This window comes from Geotrypetes seraphini, chromosome 7 (assembly GCF_902459505.1).
Source record: "Geotrypetes seraphini chromosome 7, aGeoSer1.1, whole genome shotgun sequence".
Lineage (NCBI taxonomy): Eukaryota > Metazoa > Chordata > Amphibia > Gymnophiona > Dermophiidae > Geotrypetes > Geotrypetes seraphini.
Window position 1 is genome coordinate 59,797,394 of NC_047090.1, and position 18,038 is coordinate 59,815,431.

Sequence of the window (18,038 nt, forward strand, 5' to 3'; positions counted from 1 at the left end):
CAATAGTTAAGACCAACAGACATACAGACCAACCAAGACACTAGGTAAAAAAAAAAAAAAGGGCAGAACTACAATTCAATATTTGTAGGGTACAGAAGAGAACCATAAATGGAAAAAACCATTAGGAGGGGGAAGGTGAAAACCTGGAAGGTAATATAAAATTTTTTGAACATAATTTATAGATTGAAGGCGTCTTTAAAAAGAAAGCTTTTTAAAATGACTCAAATTATTTTCCTCTCTCAATTGCTGAGGTAAAGTGTTCCAAAGTTGTGGAGCCATTACCAAGAATATATCTTGTCATCGAGTTCCAATAATGCATTAAGGTTCCTTTGCATAGAGTCAGTGTCCAAGATTTGGCAAAACTCAACTTCAACATCATTCATTAGTTGTGGAATTTGCCCTCAAGCATTCACTCAACACACGATCTTATGCTTCTGCTCCTCCAGGAAGAGAAAGAAGCCAGGACATTGGACTGTTTTGAGAAACACATGCAGTGGGCAAAACTGAACGGAGTAATTGTAAGAGCAACAAACCTTTTTGTGAGGCAAGTAAGTAAAAGTAAGAGGAAAAGAAGGTCGCTTTGGTTCTCAAAAGTAATAGCTGAGAAGGTAAGGAATAAGAGATTAGCTTTCATAAACTACAAAAGATCACAGAAAGAGGAAGATAGGCAAAAAAATCTGGAAAAGTTAAGAGAGGCTGATCGTATAGTCAGGAAAGCAAAGACGTAAATGGAAGAAAAAATAGCTGACACGGTAAAATGAGGAGGCAAGACATTTTTTAGATATATTAGTGATAGGAAGAAGTGCAAAAGTGGCATGCACTGGGAGACTCAAATGTGAAGGGGAGAAATATGTAGAAGCTGATAAAGAAAAGGCTGAATTGCTTATCAAATATTTCTGTTCTGTGTTCACAGCTGAAGCACTGGGAGCGAGACTGCAGAAGACAAACATGAATAGGGATAGGGATGGAGGAGTGGTAGACCCTGATCAATTTTCAGAGGGTTGTGTTTGTGAGGAGCTGGCTAAAATAAAGATAGACAAAGCGATGGGGCCAGATGGTGTACATCTGAGGATGCTGAAGGAATTTAGGGAAGTACTGGTGGCTCCACTGACTGACCTTTTCAATGAGTCTCTAGAATTAGGAGTGGTATCGGAAGACATGGAGAAGGGCGGATGTGGTCCCTCTTCACAAAAGTGGAAGTAAGGAAGAAGTAGGGAATTGCAGGCTGGTAAATCTGATTTCTGTGGTAAGCAAATTAATAGAAACACTTTTAAAACAGAATGGTGAAGTTTCTGGAATCCTGTGGATTACAGGACTGGAGGCAATATGGATACACTAGAGGTAGGTCTTGTCAGACTAATCTGATCAATTTCTTTGACTGGGTAACCAGAGAATTGGGTAGAGGGAGTGCACTAGATGTGGTGTATTTAGATTTTAACAAAGCCTTTGACAGTGTATCACACAGATGTCTAATAAATAATCTGAGTGCTCTTGGGATGGGCCCCAAAGTGACAGTCTGGGTCAGGAACTGATTAAGTGGAAGACGATAGAGGATAGTGGTCAATGGAGATCGCTCTGAGGAAAGGGATGTTATCAGTTGTGTGCCTCAAGGTTCTATACTCAGGCCTGTTCTTTTTAACATTTTTATAAGCGATATTGCTGAAGAGCTGTCGGGTAAGATTTGCCTCTTTGCTGAAAATGCCAAAATCTGCAATAGAGTAGACACCCCGGATAGTGTGAATAACATGAAGAAAGACCTAGCGAAGCTTGAAGAATGGTCTGAAATTTGACAGCTAAATTTAATGCTAAGAAATGCAAGGTCATGTATTTGAGCTGCAAAAACACAAAGGAACAGTACAGTTTAGGGGGTGAAGAACTTAAGTGGAAAACAGAAGGGCAGGACTTGGGTGTAATTGTATGTGATAATCTTAAGGTGGCCAAACAGGTTGAAAAGGTGACGATGAAAGCTAGAAGGATGCTAAGGTGCATAGGAAGAGGTATGGCTAGTAGGAAAAAGGAGGTATTGATGCCCTGTATAAGACTTTGGTGAGACCTCATTTAGAATATTGTTTACAATTCTGGAGACCACATCTTCAAAAATATATAAAAACGATGGAGTCGGTCCAAAGGAAGGCTACTAAAATGGTGTGTGGTCTTCGTGATAAGGCATATGGGGACAGACTTAAAGATCTCAATATGTATACTTCAGAGCATACATGTCAAACACAAGGCCCAGGGGCCAAATCCGCCTGGCCCACGGTGACTGTGCTGCATCTAAGCGCCTGACCATGCAGCCCCAGTCCCAGTGGCGCTCCAAGTGCCTGAACGCACTGCCCCCCTCCCAGCGACACTCCAAGCTCCTCACCACGCTGCCTCAGTACCCACTTGCAGGCAGAAGGACCCAGTCCCAGTGTAAAAGCTAGGTTGAAGCAGGGTGCGCCACACAAGCGTCACAGTTGTCTGAGGGTGAGGAAAGATCTATAATTCTACTAAGACTAAATTTCTTAATAAAAAATTTGGCCCGCAACTTAGCCTGTGTTTTAGATTTCGGCCCCTTATGTGATTGAGTTTGACACCCCTGCTGTAGAGGAACGGTGGGAAAGAGGAGATATGATAGAGACGTTTAAATATCTATGTGGCATAAATGCGCAAGAGTCGAGTTGCTTTCATTTGAAAGGAAGCTCTGGAATGAGAGGAAATAGGATGAACTTAAGAAGTGATAGGCTTAGGAGTAATCTAAGGAAATATTTTTTACAGAAAGGGTGGTAGATGTGTGGAACAATCTCCTGGAAGAAGTGGTGGAGACAGAGACTGTGTCTGAATTCAAGAAGGCATGGGATAGGCACGTGGGATCTCTCAGAAAGAGAAAGGATCGCGGATGGGCAGACTAGATGGACCATTTAGCCTTTATCTGCCATCATGTTTCTATGTTTCTTGCTTTGTTTGATTGTTGATTGTTCTTATGTTACTTGGTTTGAGCAGAACAGATTTATTAGTTGGGGAAGTTTCCCATATCCCTGCTTCACTTAATTTCAGAACTCTTGCTTGCCTGTAGGTGGCAGTAGAGCTCTCAGTGAAGTAGGAGGATTATAGAAAATATCCAGAGTGGATTCTTTCTGCAGAGGCTCACAGCCATGGGGAGATAACCTGCTTGTCCAGAATGACACACCTATCTACTGGAAAAAAATATTAGCAAGGTAAGAACCTAATCTCTTTTTAATACTGTATATGAACACTGCTGTGTAACTATCCAAAGACGTGTTAGGATGGGATAAACATTTAAATAAATAAGTAAATAAATACAAGTGTACACTAAGGGATCCTTTTACTAAGGTGCACTAATGATTAGCATGAGCGAAGTGCCATGCAGCCCATTGTATACCTATCGGCAGCATGGCAGTTAATGAAGAGTAATTCGTTAGCACACATTATATCCGTTAGTGCACGTTAATAAAAGGACCCATAAATTTTTAAGGTGTGCTAATGAATTGATTGTGAACAACAGATGCACATCCATATTGTATAGTGCTGCCTAAGTCAAGTAGTACCATAGAGATGATAAGCAGTAGTGGTACTGAAAAAAGAATAGTAATAAGGCTATAACAAAAAACACTGTCCCTCTCTCACTCTCTCTTTCTTTCTATCCCTGACAGAAATGCTTAGAGCAAAAAAATAGCCTGTTGAACCTGAAGAAAGAGACTCAGTCATCTTTGGAACGTCTCAAAACTCTCATTAGATTGATACAAAATGAGCAGATGATTCAGGTTACCATGACAACCACCACCACCTCCTCCCTGCTAACTGTCCCCTGGATCAAATCTTCATCTGCCTCCACCGCCATGCATAAAACCTTGCAGCACTCACATGGCAAGAACTGACATAACTGACTGAAACAATGACATATCTAATCAAACCTAAACAAGCAAAGAATGAGCGCTCTTTTTTATACACATTTGTGTACCAAGGAACTTATGAACAAATCAACGAAGCCTATAGAGCACTCTTGCGGCGACTTGCTTCCCACAGAGAAATCTGTCTTGCATTTTGTGTTGCCGACAGATTCATTGCTTATGAGATTACTTTTTATGTTGGCCTTAATGTATTTATGAATTTTAAATGAAAGGAAAAAATATGGCCAATAGAATATGTAGAAAGTTTTGAGGGACAGACTGTTTTACAGTTGTGCTCCACATAGCAAAAGACTGAAAAAAAAAAACCCAGACTAGTAATCTAGTAGAGATGGTTGGTCTGAAATCTATTTGGGAGGGGGAGGGAAATGATAGAAACCAAACCACACAGTACTTAAGATGTATGATGATATAACATGCTCATTCAGGTGATGTAGAAACTGAGCTGTTAGTAAGGGTTATGGTATGAATAACACTCACAGAGCCTTCAAACAAAAAATTCTGTTGTTTTTTTTAGTATTAATAAAGATAAAAGTTGCAGGTATTTAATTTTTAAAAATATTGTATTAAGTTAGCATTTATAATGGAATATTGAAATGTTTTCATGGTGATACTTATGAATATGCGTCCTGAAGTACTTACCTCCCCCCCTTTTATAATAGCTCTGACACTGATAGGAATTCTATGAGCATTGGAGTGTTACTGCCACAGCTGGCACTAAAAACCACGCTATGGTTTTGTAAATAAAAAGGGGGGGGGGGTGTTAAAAAGGTATAACTCTAAAATCCCTTATTCTTGCAGATTCTTTTTAATTATTTTGCTATTGATGTATTTTTCTCATGGAGGTTTTGTGCAAGATTTAGCATAAATCATACAGTTGGTATCTTTGACAGGCTATTTTTCTTTTTCATTTACGGATCTTGAGAAATATTTGTTATTTTTTAAGTAAAATAATATTCTAACTTTTTTTTCCTTTTTTTGCTAGCACAGACGATATGCCAAAAAATAACTTTACATTTTTGTACTGCCTTTTTAATGTAAATTATGGAATGTGAAAAAAAAAACATTTTTTTTTTTTGCTTGCAGAAATGTCTGCTAAATAATACAGAAGGAAAAAAACAGCCTCAAGTGGAGTTTCTCATCAATTATATCAAGAGATTTGGGGAGGGACTATCTGCAAAATTTTGACCACTTGCTGGTTTTGAAACTTTTAATTACTGTTTTTTAAGTTACTGAGTTTTAAAAATAACAATACATTTTTAAAGCAGACAGCATTAGCCTGGAAGAAAATTGAAAAGCATCTGCTTGCTTCACTGGCTCTAGTCTTCCTAATGCTATAAAGGTCAATCTGGTACCTAGTAAGCCACAGACCTTTGCTGTGATCCAAGGCCTACCTTGGAAGTTAGTGATGGGCAACCCCATTTTTCTTTATTATATTACAAACTACATCTGGTTAATTATATTGATTCATTATGATTTCTTATTACTTATCAAAAATAGGTATTATGGAGTACAAATGGTAGATTCAATAATAATATAACATTAGGCAGCTGAACATGAGCAAATTACATGGTGCTGAATGTAAAAATTAAAGGATTAACCTCTGCAGTTGCCCATCATGCTAGGTAGCATATGGTCCCTTCAACCATTTTCACAGCTCCGGGAGAAACTGTGCAGTACTATACAAATCTATTTTAATACACAACACTGGGAGGAACAAGATTTTTATATTCTTTTATTGATGAACAAAGCAAAGTAATACACAATTGTTATACTTTGGTTATTGTATGCCAATTATGCATTCTAATGTGGATGTAAATGTTTTCAGGTTTAATTATTTTTTTTCTTCTCAAATTACTAGAAAAGAAAAACAAAAGGAAAATGTGAAGTTTGACTAAGTGAAGAATTTCTACAAAAAAAACAAGTGTATTGAACTGTTAAAGTAGTTTTTAAAAAGAAGACTTCGAGTTGATAGTGTGCATAGAAAAAAAATGTTTGTCTTAAATATGCCAATGTAGTTTTACTTCTTTATGATACATTAAACTCAATTGACAGTTTAGTTTTTTTGATTGCATTTGCAAATTTTTTGTTGTATAGATTTCCTTTATAAAAGATCTGTTATCTGTTTGCAAGGTGATCTTTAAAAAAATAATATGCTTAGCTATAAATATTAAGGTAGCATAGCAGATGATGTCTAATCAGACACTCCGCTTCGACTAAGGAAGTTCAAACATTGCTCCTTAGAGTAGGCTGAAAATAGGGTAATCATATTCCTGACAAAGCTCCAAGAAGAGTGAAATGGGGATGCTCCGTTGAGAGATTTCAGTTACAAATCCTTGAGCACAAATACCAAGCTTGAACGTTAAAACTCTAAGTACAAGTAGTACCAATTTATGCTTACCCATGTTAATTATTGCATAAATATTGAAAGAATTTAAGAAAACATATATTTAAAATAAATATTTAAATAACTTAAGAAAATACTTATTTAAAATAAGGGGTTTTTGACTGATAGCTCGCAAAAGGCTGACCTGTTAAGACAAATTCTAAAATCAGGCAGCTGCGGGCGCTTAAAGCTTTTTTTCCCCTAGACAAAAAATTCTTTTGAATACTAAGCAATACGATTCCACACAGACTTATCAATTTATTTTGAGGTTGTATTAGTCTATGACATAGGGAGATTTGAATAATTACAAATTGAACATAAGTGCAATGCAATAAAATAAAGAAAAAATAAATACAGTGCATACAAATATATTTAAAATACCATCAAATTGCCTCTTCTCAAAATCTTTTAACCAATTCTCAACCCTCTCAAGCATGTTTAATGGCCTCTTTTACAAAGCCACGTGACAACAGCCCCGAAGCCCTTTAAAACTCTGTGGGTTTTGGGGCCACTAGCACGGATTTGTAAAAGAGGCCAGAAATCTTATTCTAGTGCAACAGTTGTGTCATTTTGGATGGATAGGTAATCTTCTCATGTTCGTGAGCTGTGCAGAAGGATCCATTCCAACTTTTGAATTCCTTCACCAGAGGGCTCAGCTGTCCCTTCAGTTGTTCCTTCTGCACAGAAGCCAGGAGTCTCTGATCTGTTCTGTATATTTCTTTATTTTTATTTGTCTCTTTTGCTGTTTTTGGTGCTCAGAGCTCATCTTAGGGAGGAATCCAACATAGATAAATTCAAAGGAGCGCTTAGATGCTTCTTATATAGAGATGCCTTTTGAGCACTAATTCTGTTATCTTCCTGGACTATGAAAAGGCAATTTTGAACATTTCTCTCTTTCCCTTTTGTTCTTTCCTTTTATGTTTCTTTTCTTTGACTATACAGTATTGTTCTTCCCTATCCCTCTTGTTCCCTGTTTGTCTGTTATGTTTGCATTATGGCTTTGTTAATTATTTTAATCTGTTTTCCCCCATTTTAAAGTTAATATATATCACCTAGAATTGTGATAAGTGATTAATCAAATTTTTAATAAACCTTGATCAAGCTCTGCCTGCATGGGGGAGAAGCATACTGAGGTCTGCAGCTGATAGGCCAATCCCTGTGTGGTACCTGTTAACCAGCCTGCAGAAACTTTTGTGGAGCTCGGGGTCCGATCTTCTAATAGCTTTGCTCACCTACTGGGTGACAGAGGCTTGTGTGCAGGCCATCAGGTATCTGTAGGGTGCTGGTTTCATTTTGCTTTCCCTCTTTCGCTTGCACAGGTCCGTGGGGATTAGAGTCTCAGACTTTGTTTCCACTGGCAGCCTGAAGATTCAGCATTGGAAGAGAAGTCAATTGAGGCAGTGATTTCTTCTCCCAAATCCAGCTATTTTTGGAGCTGGTGCAGTTTGCAGCACATATCCAGCACAGGTCACAGTGAGTAAGGCTGTTACAGTCTATGTGGAAAATCGGGAGGGGAAGTCTTTAAAAGCCTTTTTTCAGGTTTCTGCTCTTTCTGTTAGGGTTCCTCACCTCCAAAATCACTTTTTCGCTGGTTTTTAGTTTTGGCTAAGGCATTTTGGTGCTGGTTTTTGGAGTCAAAGTGATGTTGCGGTGGCCATCTTGGCTTTCCCGATTTTTAAAAAAAAATTTTCCAGAACCTTCAAATCACTGCGTTTTGCCTCAAAATTGGCTCCTTTACTCTTAATTCATGCCAGGTTTGCATGTGATGGGCGCCCAAAGAGTGTCCTTGCACCGCATGGCGTGCAGCACATGAAAGGGGTGGGAGCAGCTAGTTTAGCCTCTCCTTTGCTCTCTACAACTAAGGAATGGTTGGAGGGTCTATCAATTGGGAGTAAATCCCTTCCAGAGCCCCAGAATGATGGTCAACCTAAGCGCAGGAGCATGGAGGCTTCAGAGCCCAAAAGACACAAGCTGGAGTGATCTAAAGGAGCCACAACGTGCTGTCTAATACAGCATTTCTCTGGAATTTGTCAATGTGATATGGAGAGTAGAGAGTTGAGCGGGGACAGAAATCCCGCCCGTCCCCAACAGTATACTGCCTCTCCCCCCCTGTCTCCACCCGTCCCTGCCAGAATCTCCTCTGTCCCCGCCCAACTCAGCGAGGAATCCCCTCCATCCCCGCCCGTCCCTGTGAGGAATCTTTTCTGTCCCTGCCCGTCCCCCCATAAAAGTTAACTTTCCCATAAAAAGCAGCAATTATTTCTGACAGTTTTGATTTTTTTTTTTTTTTAAGTCTTAGTTTATTTAAACCAACAATAAAATACAATATAAACAAATAACAGTGAACAGGAATAGATGCATACATCACCGGAAAGAATCAGAATAGACATTAGTTCATGTGTCTGTAGGGTCGACCATTTCTTGTTAAAAGAAATAAGAGTTGGATTTTTTGGCAATATAAAGCTCATATCTGTAGAGCAAACAAATCTGGTTCCACCACCTGGCATAGGTAACTTGTGAGAGCTCCTTCAAAGATCCACAAATGATTTTTAATGCAGCAATTAGTAAAGAATCAAACAATACAGCATCAAAATAATTTAAAGCAGAATTGAGAGAGGCGCTTTTCAGGACAATGGTTGCATAAGAAAAGTGTGCCAAAACTGAACTGGAAACCCCAAAACAAATTCAGCAAGTACTTCATTTTGTACTAAACACAATTGGTGGCATAACCATGAGAGGGGCTGGGCCTCCCACTTTGAGCTTAGCTCCCCTCAAAATGAACATCTCCCTTGCTGTAGCTGGTGGGACATTTTGTTTTTCCATCATTTTGTTTATCTTCTACTAATTCTCTTTCTAGGCCTCGGGAACCCTAGTTCCATCCCCATGGGAGTCCCGTGAGCCTGGGGGTTACCCGTGGGAGTCTCACAATCCCTGTTCCCATGCAGACTTCTAATGGAGAACTTATCTAGTTGGACGAGATCCCTAGGGGAAGACTGGCAGTGCACTAGGAGGCATACAATGGTCCTTGAGCTTAAGCTCAGAGTTGCAGGTTTGCAGGCAGGTGCAAGTTGTGACCGGGCCGGTTCTTAGGTTGGTGGAAAGCCAGGCCCGGGCCACAGGTAGATTCATGTAACGCCTTTTGTATGGCTGGCAGAAAGGAAAACAAGGAAAAAGGATTTTTCAAAAGAAAAACAGCTTCACTTTATTTGTAATTCCACGAGAATGGTAAACCAATAATATGTTCATCAAGGCAATGTCCTATAAGTCCTCTGGAGCAATCCCTCTTGCTCTAGTGTGGGCAACTTGCCCTGTACTTGTCAGCAAAAGCACAAACAAACAAAAAAATGTTTTTCCACAACCAACATTCAGGAGTGTGCTTTAATTTTCTGGAGCCCACATCTTCCTGGGCAGGCTGGCAACTTCCAGCCAGTGTTCAGGGCTCACCCAGTCAGTACTCCCTGCTGCTGGGCTACTTGCACTCCCCCCACAAGGGTCTCCCTCACTGAGGCAATTACAAACTCCTAACTTTTTCCTTTGGAGTCCTTTGGGTTTATTGGAAAGCCTGAAAACAGACTTCCCTCAAATTGCCTTTAATTAGGCAGAGCTGCTTCTGCCTTTCTTACAACCACCCTTCACACTTCATGTGGTTTTAGAACCACCCTTCACACTTCATTCCCCCTATCTCCATGTCCTCCTCCTCTTCACTGTCCTCATGAATACTGGGCATTTCTTCTTCATTGGACAGGGAGTCCAGGTTGTATTGGCAAGTTCCCCTCTTGGGCTGTTCCTCTCCTCCCTCACCTTGCCTGACTGTCAGCTCCCTGCTAAAGTGCTCTTTCCCATACACAACTCCCGGGTCACCCTCCCAGGGTCTGTTAGGCAAGGCAATAAACCTCCCAGGGCTTATAGTCTCCCTCCTACTAGGCTGACCTTTGTAAAGCGTCCTGGGCTGGGGAACTGGAACTCTGGAACTGCCCCTTCGGCAAGTAGCTGCACTCTCTCCATTAGAGCCAGCTGAGAGCCTCTGCTTGCTCTGCCTCATCTCTATTTGAGGAAGTTGGTCCCCACTATCACGAGTGCTGACCCCACCCCCTCCTGGGTTAGGTTTAGGTTTCTCACTCTGAGGAAAGGATCGATAGGGGAGATAATTGGTTTGCAGTGCCCTTTCCCCCTGGCTGTTGCGTTGTACTGAACCTTGCCTCTGCCCCTTCTCTCTGGGCTGAGTCAGCTGAGCCGGCTCCAGGCCAGGTTTTACCAAGCCCTTTGATGCCTGCTGGGGAAGTTTAACTGTTCTTTTCCTTGGGACAGGGGCTTCCCTGTCACATACCCCCCTACCTAAAACCCTATTGGTCCTTTCCTCCCTGGTACCTTCAACGCACTCTTCCCCTAAACTTGGGGATTCCCTATCGTGACCCTCCTTTAACTCTGACACCTCTTTTACATCTGTGGAACCCCATCCTTGCTCCTCCTGAGTGTCCTGATTTATTTCTCCTTCCCTTAATACCGGGATGACTGCCTGTTCGCAGATAAGCTGTACAATCTTGTCCCCCTCTCTTATTAGGTAGTCCTTTTCTCCCAAATTCATAATGAGAACTCTCAGAGGACCCTGGAAATCTGGGTCAATTACCCCAGCTCCTATATGAATCCCATGGTGGAGCGCTAACCCCGACCTGGGCGCAAGGCGCCCATAACATCCCTCCGGCAGGACTACTACCAGACCAGTGTCAACTACCTTCCGCCCCCCTCTGGGCACCCACACCTCTTGGACATTACACAAGTCCAAACCTACTGTGTATGGTGTGGCCTGGACGGGTACTCTGGCCTTAGGGGATACCCGCATAAATCTCAAAATTGGCTTCTCTACACTTGACTCCCTTATTGACAAACAGACCTCTTTGGTCCCTTCATCGGACGACGCCTCCTCCTTGTATCCCGGTGGACGCCTTATACCCCTTTTACACCTGGAGCATTCTTCAACCCACTGCCGGACATTCTGCTCTAGGCCTGGCCAATAAAATTGGTCCCTTACCCGCCTAAACGTTAGGTCTTGGGCCCTGTGCCCCTCTCCCAGGTTTCTATGAATGGCCCAAAAGATTTGTTTTCTGAAGGCGCTTGGGACTACCAGGCGCCTTTGTCTCCGACTTCTCCTGGGATTCCATTCCATATGATACAGTAGTCCTCCCACCACCTGAAATCGCCTAGAACCTTTGCTCATGTCCTCCCACTGTTCTATGGCATCCCTTAACGTGGGATCACGCCTCTGCTCCCTCCCCAATGTGGGAAACCGCTGTGCTACCTCATGGGGAAGCCATGGTTTCCAGGGTAGCTGGCCGTCTTCCTGCTGACTTCAGGCACAAAGTTTCCTATCGGCCCGTCTCTCTGCCCGACTCTTGGGCCTCTTGTGGGAAGGCTCCTCCAGGATGCTATCCTCTAGGGGAAAGATTTGGTCTAGTTCCTCTTCCTTGTCTAAGGCTCTCTCACCCCCTCGGGTCTCCAAACATTCCCTAAGATGGAGCCACTCTCGACCTAGGATCACCTCATAGGGAAGTCTAGGCATAACGGCCATTTTCAGGGCATACCCTTTTCCCTGATACTCGACCCAGACTCGTTTTAACTCGTACGGTAGAGAGGTCCCGTGCATACATTGGATTTGTGCCTTCCCTTGGTGTCTATCTATCCCCTGACCCCTGGCTTTGAGGATCCGGGCCCACACCCCTTGGGATATAATGGACTGGTTGGCCCCGGAATCCAAAAGGGCCACCACTGGCACTCCTTCCACCTTTACCGTGATCAGGCACTCCCCCTTTGAAGCCAGCACAGAGGTCCCCACCCTTTTCATGAGGTTCCTCTGGGCCGGACATTGCCGCCTCCAATGCCCTGGCTTCCCGCAGGCAAAACATCTACCAGCCTGCGGAACCCTGGCTAGACCCTGATGCCTGCCCCCGGCTCTCCGGAAGCATCTGTTTAGGCCATGTATCAGGACTCTAGGATGCTCCTTGTGAGCCCTATATGCTGCCCAGAACTGTCTCTCATACTGGTCCGGGCCATAGCCGTGAGAAAAGTCACCCCCTGCAGCTAAGTCATTTAGTCTTATGGGCTCCTCAAAAGAAGCTCCTACCGGCCCGACGACTGGTCCTGGCCCACCGGCCACTGGCACTGCAGGTCTCTGAGCCAGGTTATTAATGGCCTGGATCTGCTGTAATAATTCTGCGTGTCTGGTTTTCTGGGCCTGATGGTTCGACTTCCATAAGTCCGCCTGACTTTTCAGCCTGTCCTGGAAGCTCTTCTGGAGCTTTTGCATCTCCGTCTCCAGCCCCGTCAGAAATTTGGATGCCTCCATCCTGAAACAAATAAATCAGAGAGAAAGGAAACCCAAGTGCGGCACCACCAGCTTTTTGGGAATTTTCCCCTCTCTGCCCTTGGCCCAAGCTCTCTGGTCCCCTTACCCTCCAATCCACACCAGCCCTCCCTAAGTACTTTTACCTTAGGGTCTGATGTGTCTTAGCGATGGGTCTTAGGGCCTCCCCAGCCACTCCTCCAACCAGGACCTCTGGACCACAGCTCACACGTCTGGTTCCTTTCCTCCGATCAGCAGTCTGCTCCCCTGGGCACCTCACTGCTGCTCCTTATTCCGCTCTGGAACCACACCTTCCGCCTCGTAACCTTGCTTCCGGCTTGGCTTTTGTAATCCCACAAAACAAGCTTTGTATAGGAAGTCCAGTTAGCAGAAATCGCTATCTTTCTGACCTCAGGATTTTCAAACCACAAAAAAAAAAATCCAACTGTCCCACGCTCTGGGTTAAACTACTGGGGTTGCCTGCTTTTGAACACAGTACTTAGGCAACACATTTCCTCTCTGCAAAGGCACACCTTGCAGTCAATTAGGCTCAGTTCAAAACACATGGAAAAGGAGAGAGACAAAAAAAAATGATTCACAGTTTTCCTTTTTTTTTTGTTTTTTTCAAACTTTTCTGCTGCAGTTCCTTCACCAGCCTGTGAGCGACGCTAAATCCCACCACTGCCACCAACTTCCTGTGACCGGGCCGGTTCTTAGGTTGGTGGAAAGCCGGGCCCGGGCCACAAGTAGATTCATGTAGCGCCTTTTGTATGGCTGGCAGAAAGGAAAACCAGGAAAAAGGATTTTTCAAGAGAAAAACAGCTTCACTTTATTTGTAATTCCACAAGCATGGTAAACCAATAATATATTCATCAAGGCAATGTCCTATAAGTCCTCTGGAGCAATCCCTCTTGCTCTAGTGTGGGCAACTTGCCCTGTACTTGTCAGCAAAAGCACAAACAAAAAAAAAATGTTTTTCCACAACCAACATTCAGGAGTGTGCTTTAATTTTCTGGAGCCCACATCTTCCTGGGCAGGCTGGCAACTTCCAGCCAGTGTTCAGGGCTCACCCAGTCAGTACTCCTTGCTGCTGGGCTACTTGCACTCCCCCCACAAGGGTCTCACTCACTGAGGCAATTACAAACTCCTAACTTTTTCCTCTGGAGTCCTTTGGGTTTATTGGAAAGCCTGGAAACAGACTTCCCTCAAATTGCCTTTAATTAGGCAGAGCTGCTTCTGCCTTTCTTACAGCTTGCTTTAGCTAAGGGTTTTAGAACCACCCTTCACACTTCATTCACCCTATCTCCATGTCCTCCTCCCCTTCACTGTCCTCATGAATACTGGGCATTTCTTCTTCATTGGACAGGGAGTCCAGGTTGTATTGGCAAGTTCCCCTCTTGGGCTGTTCCTCTCCTCTCCCACCTTGCCTGACTGTCAGCTCCCTGCTAAAGTGCTCTTTCCCATACACAACTCCCGGGTCACCCTCCCAGGGTCTGTTAGGCAAGGCAATAAACCTCCCAGGGCTTATAGTCTCCCTCCTACTAGGCTGACCTTTGTAAAGCGTCCTGGGCTGGGGAACTGGAACTCTGGAACTGCCCCTTCGGCAAGTAGCTGCACTCTCTCCATTAGAGCCAGCTGAGAACCTCTGCTTGCTCTGCCTCCTCTCTATTTGAGGAAGCTGGTCCCCACTCTCACGAGTGCTGACCCCACCCCCTCCTGGGTTAGGTTTAGGTTTCTCACTCTGAGGAAAGGATCGATAGGGGAGATAATTGGTTTGCAGTGCCCTTCCCACCTGGCTGTTGCATTGTACTGAACCTTGCCTCTGCCCCTTCTCTCTGGGCTGAGTCAGCTGAGCCAGCTCCAGGCCAGGTTTTACCAAGCCCTTTGATGCCTGCTGGGGAAGTTTAACTGTTCTTTTCCTTGGGACAGGGGCTTCCCTGTCACAAAGTGCACAAAATACAGTGGTGACCCTCGATCAAGGGGATGACCCCACGATCCACCAGCTGTACAGACCCTCAGCTTTGTTAGAGCTTATTGTTGACTCTTTGTGGAAGTTAAACTTGGACTCCCAGTAGGTTCCCTCTGCTCCCTTCTCTATACTGAGCGAAGTAAGAGCTCAATTTAATATATGACATGACAATCTGGTTTGGTACAAATCAAACAATCTATGCTGTTTTCACATTATAAAAACACACTATAGTCTACTTCTGTATTTAGCCCACAGGGATAAATTGTGTTCAGGTATCAACTGTTGTTCAATTTGTAAAAGGATGTTGTCGATATCCCCTCTCGTGGTTTCTGTCTGATAACTCTGAGAACAAAAAACTTTAAATTCCATGTTTAAGTTCATGTTTAAGTCCATGTTTAAGTTTACCACATGTGTAACAAGTGGTGCTGTTATGATTTCTACGGCAACAAAATCTCCAAATCCAACAATCAGAGTAGCACATTATTCAACATCTGGCGTTCCTTAACCTCCAAAAATGACTCCATACTTCCCTCCTCCCCCTCAGCCGATTCTCTAGCAAAGTTCTTCAACGATAAGGTCTCCACCTTGAGGCGCTCCTTCCCACATGCAGTCTCTTACAAATCTCTGATTCCAGTCGACCCCAACCCTTTCCCAACAGACTCCTACCCTATCCCAGCAGACAGATCCTGGTCTTCCTTCGAACTTGTTTCCGAATCCCTGGTCTACAATCTCTGCCTCAAATTGAAAACCTGCAACTGTACCTTGGATCCTTTCCCCCCCCCACCTTTACGAGAACACTCCCCCTCAGGCCATCTCCTCTCTTACCATTCTCATAAACTTTGCCCTCCATTCGGGTCTCTTCTCCCCAGAAATGGGCCATATTTCCCTAACCCCACTACTGAAAAAACCCGAGCTTAACCCCTCTTCACCATCCAGCTACCATCCAATAGCCAACATTCCCCTTCTTACCAAGATGCTAGAATCCATCATATCCACCCAACTAACTTCCTACCTTGAGAAATTCAACATTCTTCAACCCTACCAATACGGCTTCCGTCCCAATTTCAGCACCGAATCCCTTCTGACCTCCTTAATCTCAAAAGTTCAATATCTCCAATTCCCGCAACAAGTTCGCCGTCCTTCAATTCGACCTCTCTGCAGCTTTCGATGTCGTCCATCATGATATTCTTGTTTACCAACTCACCGAGATAGGCATAAACTCCACAGCCCTTGACTGGTTCTCAAAGTTCTTACGCTTCCGCTCCTACATAGTCAACATGAAGGGCACTTCCTCCTCCCCTTGGAACCCGATCTGTGGAATCCCGCAAGGCTCACCTCTCTCTCCTATTATTTTCAACATTTATATGTCCTCCTTTAAACTCCAAGAGTATCACCCGAAGTGGCTCAAGAAATATTCTACCAAAAATATATAATAATACCACTTTTAAAGAAGGGTGCAACCAACAAGACTTTTGTTCATAGTGTCTTCTAGAAAGTTCACTCAGGAAAAGGCCTCAGAATTGGAGCTTACGCACAGTCCTATCACAGACTGAACCATCAGCGTAGTTTTGTTTGCTCCTTAGCTCCAGTCATTGGCCAGAAAAACCATGCATCCATTGCTATAAGATTCAGTCATTCTAAATATTTAAAACTATTTATAAAAAAATTATTTAAAACATTTATTATAAAAATTATTTGAAGTATTAAAGTCTACTCTCAGGTTTTTCTGGCCAATGACTGGAGCTAAGGAGCAAACAAAACTACGCTGATGGTTCAGTCTGTGATAGGACTGTGCGTAGGCTCCAATTCTGAGGCCTTTTCCTAAGTGAACTTTCTAGAAGACACTATGAAAAAAAGTCTTGTTGGTTGCACCCTTCTTTAAAAGTGGTATTATTATATATATTTGGTAGAAAATCTCCCTTAAACTCCTCCATCTCTCCCCCCTTGAAACACTCTACACTTACGCAGATGACATCTTTGTACTCCCTCTCGGCAAACATATCCTCATGTATATCAAACCTTCAATCCTGGGCCCAAACCGTGCAGATGAAACTGAACGAATCTAAAACAAAACTTCTCTGGCTCGGCCCAAAATTGGACCAACTGCCCACCTCCATCCCACTGTCCTCTGGCCCCACTCTACATCTTGAATATTCTAGTAAAGTTCTGGGAGTCATCATTGACTCTACACTTTCCTTCAAAGACCACCTCAACTCCCTAGTAAAAAAATGTTTCTTCAGCCTTCACATGCTGAGAAAAGTGAGATCCTGTTTCCATCAAAAACACTTTGCCGTCCTTGTCCAATCCATCACCCTTTCTAGACTGGACTACTGCAACTCTATCTACCTTAGCCTAACAAAGAAAAACCTTCATAGACTCCAGCGGATTCAGAATACCGCTGCTAAGCTTATCTTCACAAAAAGCAAATTCGACCACGTCTCACCACTTTTGTCCAAGCTCCACTGGCTTCCGATAATCTCCAGAGTCCACTTCAAATGTGCCTGCCTCACTTTCAAGATCCTACACGGTATCCTTCCTCCCTTCATTCCTTTTTCGTGGAACTCCTCTAACCCCAATTCCGCCAGATCCACCCAAAAAATGAAACTCTCCTTTCCCTCTCTAAAAGGCGTTTCCCTTGTAGGAAAACTAGGTTCTTCCCTCCCCTTCAGAATCACTCAGCTCTGGAACAACCTTACCTCCCCTCTTAGGAATCTGAGCTCCCTCCAACTCTTCCGTAAACATCTGAAAACCTGATTATTCTCCCTCTCTGGTTAATCTAGTCCTAAATTTTCTCTTCATTTTTCCTCTTCCCTATATTGGAGTTCCTTTCTACCCTAACTCTTGTTAACCGTGTCGAGCTTTACGAATGTAGAGATGATGCGGTATACAAACCTAAGGTTTAGATTAGATATTACTACAATGTTCAATAATTCTTGTCTTGACCATATTTATAAACGACCTGGAAATTAGTACAACGAACGAGGTAATAAAATTTGCGGACGATACAAAATTTTTCAGAGTAGTGAAGACACATAAGGATTGTGAAGACCTGCAATGTGACACAAACACCCTCGAGAAATGGACCGCGACATGGCAAATGAGGTTTAACATGGATAAGTGTAAGGTGATGCATGTCGGTTACAAAAATCTTATTCACGAATACAGACTGTAGTGCAGTACTCGGAGAGACCCTAGGAAAGAGACTTGGGAGTACTGGTTGACAATTCAATGAAACCGTCCGTGGAATGTGCGGCGGCGGCAAAAGGGGCGAGCAGAATGCTAGAAATGATTAAGAAGGGGATCGCAAACAAATCCATGATACGTCCCCACCTGGAATACTGCATCCAGCACTGGTCGCTATACATGAAGCAGGACACAGTACTACTCGAAAGGGTCCAGAGAAGAGCGACTAAAATGGTTAAGAGGCTGGAGGAGATG

The 18,038-nt window shown here is 43.3% G+C and overlaps 1 protein-coding gene across 2 annotated transcripts in view; it reads left to right on the top strand.

The window, feature by feature from the left end:
• Positions 1-4,258, top strand: part of PHF21B (PHD finger protein 21B) — a 535,870-nt gene extending 531,612 nt beyond the window's left edge. The window contains exons 15-16 of one of the 2 annotated variants that reach the window (XR_004540159.1): positions 3,056-3,197; positions 3,654-3,788. Coding sequence is in view for 1 of the 2 variants with exons in the window: in XM_033952615.1 (XP_033808506.1) it covers positions 3,654-3,878 (225 nt within the window). In the remaining variant the exon portion in view is untranslated. Of the gene's footprint in view, positions 1-3,055; positions 3,198-3,653 lie in introns of both variants that reach the window. The other variant, XM_033952615.1, reaches the window with a different exon arrangement.
• Positions 4,259-18,038: the final 13,780 nt, after the last annotated feature.